General features: G+C 39.3%; 1 protein-coding gene and 1 long non-coding RNA gene across 5 annotated transcripts in view; one reads left to right on the top strand and one right to left on the bottom strand.

The window, feature by feature from the left end:
• Positions 1–7146, bottom strand: part of LOC119700019 — a 94137-nt gene that overhangs the window by 13601 nt on the left and 73390 nt on the right. For both annotated transcript variants that reach the window (XR_005256634.1, XR_005256635.1), the window contains exon 4: positions 388–550. This is a non-coding gene — a long non-coding RNA (uncharacterized LOC119700019). The remainder of the gene's footprint in view (positions 1–387; positions 551–7146) is intronic.
• Positions 1–7146, top strand: part of GALNTL6 (polypeptide N-acetylgalactosaminyltransferase like 6) — a 432689-nt gene that overhangs the window by 388330 nt on the left and 37213 nt on the right. For all 3 annotated transcript variants that reach the window (XM_038134223.1, XM_038134222.1, XM_038134220.1), the window contains 2 exons: positions 58–175; positions 6965–7072. In XM_038134223.1, coding sequence (XP_037990151.1) covers positions 58–175; positions 6965–7072 — 226 coding nt within the window. The remainder of the gene's footprint in view (positions 1–57; positions 176–6964; positions 7073–7146) is intronic.

Below are 7146 nucleotides of genomic sequence, written 5' to 3'. Positions count from 1 at the left end.
CACACACGCGCACACACACACAAACATCTTCATTATTGTTTGTGTTGCTTTATTCAGGTCTCCTGTAATGGCTGGAGGTCTATTTGCCGTTAACCGGAAATGGTTTTGGGAGCTGGGAGGCTATGATCCAGGATTAGAAATATGGGGAGGAGAGCAGTATGAAATCTCCTTTAAGGTAAGTCATCAAGCCACTTTATAGAACACTTCCTTGCTGGTGTAATTAATTTAATGCAATACTTCTTTTCATTAGTAATTTCCACAGTGCCATAAGCAAATGTTCTAGAAGCCATAGAAAGTCACACTGAGTGTAGCTCCCTCTGAAAACAAGGTAGCTTACCACTGTCAAAGAATGAAGTTCCACCCTTTTATCAAGTCTTCTCCACTTACCTTTGCTCAGATGCTGTGTTTGTGCTCAAGTGTTGAGCTCAGTCCAACAAGCCAACAGAGAACTAATCCAGCAGAAAAGAAAATAGAACCATTTTTCTGTCCAGATCAACAAGTTTAATCATCTCTGGGGCTAGGGTCCCCTGTAGTCAGCTCAAGAAAATGGCTGGAAATAGAGAAAGTCATAGGAAGAGGGACTCCTTTCAATAGCAGTGGATCACTAGAGGAGCTCAGCTGCCATGAGCTGTTGTCTGCAGGCCAGCTGTTCCAAAGCAGACTTTTTAAAATTACATTTAAATTGTTGTAATGACATGTGGGGAGTTTTCAAGTGCTCAGGTTATGTACAACCAGCCATGTTATAGCCATACACTCATATCCTGTATGTGGGCATGTGTATTGAAGTTACTTGGCATTTACATGTAGAGCTGAAAGTCTTGTTACTTTCTACATGTAAGACAGGCATTTTTATTAGTTTGATGAGGACTAACATGTCAAATTTTGAAAACTGAGTTTATTTTCCAGTATACCCAAGGACATAAAAATTTTACTTTATGGTCTCTACATGCAAAGTTTTACAAGGGCTTGATAGAGTTTCATGATTATTTGAGTCAAACGTATTTGGATAAAGCTTGGAACTGAAACTGCAATTCAAATTTAGCTCCAGGATCTTTCCAGCCTACTTCCAAACTCTGTCAGTGTAAAGCTCTTTAAATAAATATAGCATGTCAGCCATGACTAACATCAGATATCTTGCAGCTGAGTTTCAGCTGCAATTAAAACAATGCTCTGGCCATTCTGTTGAATGAAATGTACAGTGTCACCCAGCACTGGTTTTCTAAGCTGTCTTTACAGGAGTTCCAAGAACTGCAAAATGTTTTGCATTAACTGGCTTACTCTCATGTTTCTCCAAATCATTTTTATACCTCGGCAAAATAAAACAGGAAGGCAGGGGAAACTCAATAGCTAGACCGTATGTTTAGAATATATTGATTTACCTTCTGTCCATTTAGATTGTTTCAGAGGCAAATATAAGTAGTTACTTGTAGCTGTCACAATGATCTCTGACAGGTCACCCATGATTTTATTATCCTATTTCAAATATTCCTTTTATTCATCATCGCAAAGAATATACTTGTTGTTCTCTACAGACTTTGTATAGAAACCATGGTAACACAATGGAAATTGAGATACCAGATTGTCCCAGTGTGTTTTGTTCAAGTGAGAGATTTTTTTTTTTTTTTTGGAGGCAGCTGGGGCACACTGTGTCTCGTGTCAGTCATATCTCTGGATCTGTCTTATTAGTATATAATAACCTTAGGGTCCTTGTCCTTTCTTACTAGTGTTAAAAGAAGAAAAAAGTAGTCTTTAGAAATAACTGCCAAATAAGAGGAAATTCCTAATGGAAGAATTTAAGAGATGTAAATTAAAAAAAAAAAGATTGTTGTTTGGTTTGGAATAACAAAAAAATAGGGAAAAAATCACAGAGGTGGAAGAGAGAAACAGAAAGAACTGAGGTTTATTACATCAGAATTGCCATAATCAGTTTGGGAAAGGTTTCTGCTTCAGCAGATTGTACTGTAGGTATAGATTCAGTTATCTTAAAACTTATTAAATGAGGACAAGTTGGCCAGACGGTTCAATTCACCAAATCTGTTGAGAAAACTTGGTAAGATAGAGGACTTGCAAATTGTTCCAAAGTCAGTGAAAGTCAGTGAAAAAGCCAAACAGGCAGACTGGTTCAGCTTCCTTGGTTTCACTTGAGTGAATCTAGAGATGACAATTTACTCTTTCTTAGAGTATCCACATCTATGGCCTGTGGAAGTGTTGTCGGACAGATGCTGTGTGTTGATGCCACATCTTACTTTAATTTGCTTGGCAAATAATTATTTGGAGTACTCTGGGTGGTGACACAGGCACAAACTGCCTCAAAATATGACCTCTTATTAAATAGTTTCTTAGATTAGATTTTACACAAGAAAGTGTTCAGGATTTTAATTTTTGGCAACATCAGGGTCCATTTTTTTCATTAAAAAGGTGTATGACGTCTTGCTGACAGTACTCTTCGGTGTGTGCTAGACTTGTGAAAGCTGGCAAAGCACTGGAACTCACCTGGTTAATAGCATCTCTTCACAGTAACAAGGAAAGCCACTATTTGGGAAATCCTAGATTTAAATCCATTAGAGAGGCACAGTTTCTGTAGTAATCACTACAACACAGAGTAGCAAAACATACTAATGTCCTGTGTTTCCTGAAGACCCTTGTGGTTGACCTTGGCTGTTTGCCAGGTGCCTAGCAAAGCTGCTCAAACACCCCCCTCCTCATGAGAGTCAGGGAAAGGAAATATAGCAAAAGGCTCCTGGATCAACGTAAGGAGAGGGAGAGATCACTCATCAGTTACCATCATGGGCAAAGGTGACCTGAACTGGGGAAAAAATATTTTATTACTAGTCAAATCAGAATAGGGCAATGATAAATAAACCCAAATTTTAAAACATCTTTCCCCACCCTTTTCTTCTTCTCAACTTCACTCCCTATTTTCTTCTCCTCCTCACTCTCAGGAGAACAGGAAATGGGGACTACGGTCAGTTCATCATATGTTGTCTCTGCTGCTCCTTCCTCCTCAGGGAGAGGACTCCTCACACTCTTAACCTGCTCCAGCATGAGGTCCTCTAGGGGCAGCACGTCCTCTGTGATCTCTGCTCCACCATGAACCTTTCAGGGGCTGCAGGGGCACAGCTGTCTCACCATGGTTTTCACCACAGGCTGCAAGGGAATCTCTGCTCCAGCACCTGGGGCACCTCCTCCCCCTCCTTCTTCCCTGATCTTGATGTCTGCAGAGCTGGTGCTCTCCCATATTGTCACTCCTCTCTCTGGCTAAAGTTGCACAGGAACTTTTCCCTCTTCTTAAATCTGTTATCCCAGAGGTGCTACCACCATTGCTGATGGCCTTGGACTGGGGCATGTCCGTCCTGCAGCCAACTGGCATTGGCCCTGTTGAACCTGAGGGAAGCTTCTGGCAGCTTCTCACAGAAGCCACCCCTATTGCCCCCCCCCCCCCCCCCCCGGCTACCAAAACCTGGCCATGCAAACCTTGTGCAATCTTCTGCATTAGGCATTCCTCAGGCATCGTAAATCATACCTTAACAAAAATGCTAATGGGGAATCCCTAGCCTCTTGAAGGTAGTTATGTGTATCTACAGTTATTTTATCCTTATCCATGCCAATACATTTTCAAAATTCTCTTCGTCCCTGTTTTCCAAAATTCACCTCCCAGTTCATTAATCCCTTTTATTATCATCATAATCACTATTAATTCCTCCACAGCTGTCAATCTTGGCAGGAGACAGGGAGTGGAGGAGCATTACCACTTGTTAGTGCAGTTGTAATCTATATGAAGGACTGACAAATGTGGAATATTGCCAGTTTTCTCAGAATTTGAGAGGTGCTGGTGAGTATTGTTGAAATACCCACAGTCATCAGTTCCCAGTTTACATGGTACAGTTTTAATATTTCCTGACAGGAAATCCCACTTCACCTCCAGTAAATGGTTTTTCAATTTGCAGACCCATTGACTGTAGATTTGCAGTCAGTGATCCTATTTTTCAATTTTTTTTTCATTTAGAGGAACATTCTCACTATGTGTAAAAGTTCACAGGAAAATATTGTTCTTTCTCGTTTTCTACAACTGCCAAATCTATTCTTTTGGCTTATACTGCAAGAAGAGTGACTGGAAAATCCCATAAAATTTTTATATTCTTATTTTCTACAACTTTTTCAGACCCACTGTTGTAATACATTTCTCCTGTTTGTAGTCCATCCCTCTTGCACAACATGAAGAGCACCGAGTTGTTGCCTTTGCATGAAATACTTTATATTCCTCTTCCACCAGTTTACAGTTTGTATTTTCCCTTCCCTGTTGTCTGTCTTGTTACTGACTCTCAGCAGCAGTATATTTCTCAATTAGTTTTGAAGCCTAATCCAAAGTCCATACAGCACCCTCTAAATCCTTTGCATAATTTGCTGTATGTTTATGTTCCTTTTCCCCAGCGACACATCCTCCACTGCTCAAAAATCATGAGTCTCTTACTACAGTAATTATGTCTACAGTGTAGCATATGGATTGGAATCTCAGTCTTGCATGCGCAGTATTTACATTTTCCAGGTAGCTTCCAGGCTGGATAACTCATAAACCAGAGAGATAAGGTGGGGGAATCACAAGAGAAGGCAGAATTCAATTTAAAAGACAAAGAAGTAACGTGAAAAGAGAGTGATTCACCCAAAATCCCACAGGAGCTGTAGAACAGAGCCAAAAAATACATCTGTGGCATCTAAACTCCAGTCAGGAACAAAGCCACAAAACCACAGCTTAATTTCTTTAAAGGCTTGTGTTAATGCCTGCTTTTTGCTTTCAACCATCCCTATAAAGTGTTTTGCAACATTCTGTTGGAAGGAGCCATATAAAGATAAATTGTGAGATAGTCTCTAGTTGACACATAAACTACTCTTTTGATCTTTCCAAACTGGAATTGCATTATTTTGGTTTCATCTTTGTTTTTTATACCTCAGCTGCAGACCAGATTCATTGCTTTTGTAAGAAGGAGACATTAACGATCCTGAGAGTTTCATTGCTTCTACAATTTTGCCAAATGTCCCACACCACCTGAGTTTCTTTTGTGGTATACTGGAGGTCTGTAATACTTAACACAGAAGTCATTCTCCAATTTCTTGTATTTAGTGCGTGTGACATAAAAATGCACATTTTAAAGACAAAGTTGCCAGAATTGATCTTCTCAGGAAAGTATAAAAAATGCTTTTAATACCATTCTGAAGCTGAAAGATAAACAGGAACAGCTGCTAAATATCCTTCAAGGCAGCCCAAGATTCATTTCAATTACCCTGCACAGCATACCTCAGGTGCAGCACAGCATTTTTAGGTTTTATATCTATCAAATATAAGCCTAACACGGTGTTATTTCCTCCCACTTGTTATTGCCTCAGCATATCTGACTGGGGTTTCTTTTTTTTTTTTTTTTTTTACTGTTATCCTACTGCTTTAGAGGAAATGCAATATATCTCTACTGCAGCTTTCATTGCCTCAGTTAAAGTAATACCAGCCTATTTATATATATATATGTGTATATTTATGTATGTATGTATGTGTGTATATATATATATGTAGTTTCTGCTTTCTTGTCTTTTAAATTTTTTCTGGGGCTGACCTTTGAGTCACACTGCTATTCTGTCCATTCTTCAAAGGCTAAGAAGCCTTGAGTAATCACAGTAATATTTTGTCTAGCCTTTGAAATGACACCTCCATTAAAAAAAATAAGAACAAATAGTAAACATAGGTCTGTGCTTTCATTGATGCACTGGGTTGTTTGAAGACAGGCACAGAGAGGAAATTCTCTCTTAAAAAAAGTACAAACAATGTAACATACAGAGGAAATGTTGTTAGAAAAGTAAATAACATTATTTTAATACTCTTGCTTTTATGATGTTTGACTATGTTTATGCATGTTTTCCAGTGAATTTGCTGTCACAAGATGAAATAGATGAGGATTTCAGGTTTATTTAAGAGGCAGATTTTACAAATTTTTTTTTAAAGAAAACGATCCTCATGTCTGCATGGCATGACTTCATGCAAGATTGCTCTGGGTGGTAATAAGCTATTTTGGCATGGTGGCAGAGCATTCATTTGGGTCTCCATTTCCAATCCACCAGTCAACTTCCTCCCTAAGAAGTATTGTGCTTACTAGGAGAGTAGATGACATGTCCAGAGGCACCTGCCCAGAGCTCCTGTGCCTTAGTCAATTCTGTGATGGCAGACAGTAAGCAGCAGCTTCCCAAGAAGCTCTCAACTCTGTCTGACTGCACATTGCATCCATGGAATTTAAAGACAAAGCCCCACTTTCACTGGTTTCAAGTCTTCCTTAGACATTTACATTAGTGTATTTAGGTTTGCTCTGTAATGAGATTAGATCCTCAAACCTTTAATTATCAGATCTTGGATGCCAGGCTAATGCTAAGGGTCTGTAAGGGCTGATACACAAATGATCTGTAAGAAGCAGCTACCTAAATCATTTTGTAATTCAAGCCTTTACTCTAACCCCTATTTTCACCATTCACAGTATGAATAGCACAGTCAGTCAGGGACTGAATTCCAGGACCAGGCAGATATACCCACTATAACACAAACAGGCAAGCACAATGAAAGTGGCCGCCCTTCCAACCCAAACTATACTATTCTATTCTATTCTATTCTATTCTATTCTATTCTATTCTATTCTATTCTATTCTATTCTATTCTATCCTGTCCTATTCCCTATTCCTATTCTATTTATATATTTTTTTTAATTTTCTTTTGAACATGTTCTCCTTTTACACAGTGAGGTTCTGGGTGGGAGAGTCTGCCACATTACCATATCCCAGTTACCAGCATGCCAAGAAGAACACCATGACTGTGAGAGGGGTCGGCACAGAATGATGTTGTTTTTTCACATACACGTTAGTTAAAAGGTGTTTTTTTGCCTCATTTGTTTCCAGGAATCATTCTTTCTCTTGCTTTCTGTCTGCTTTCCAGGTGTGGATGTGTGGAGGTGGCATGTATGATGTTCCATGCTCTCGAGTTGGACATATCTACAGAAAGTACGTCCCATATAAAGTCCCTTCTGGAACCAGCCTTGCACGGGTGAGTAATTGGGCCTTGCTGTTTTTCATTTTCATTCATTCATTATCAGTCTCTTCATTCCTTGTGAACCAGTT

Source organism: Motacilla alba, chromosome 4 (assembly GCF_015832195.1).
Source record: "Motacilla alba alba isolate MOTALB_02 chromosome 4, Motacilla_alba_V1.0_pri, whole genome shotgun sequence".
Taxonomy (NCBI): Eukaryota; Metazoa; Chordata; class Aves; order Passeriformes; family Motacillidae; genus Motacilla; species Motacilla alba.
Note: the sequence above shows the minus strand (reverse complement) of the source record. Positions and strands in the feature narration are given on the sequence as shown.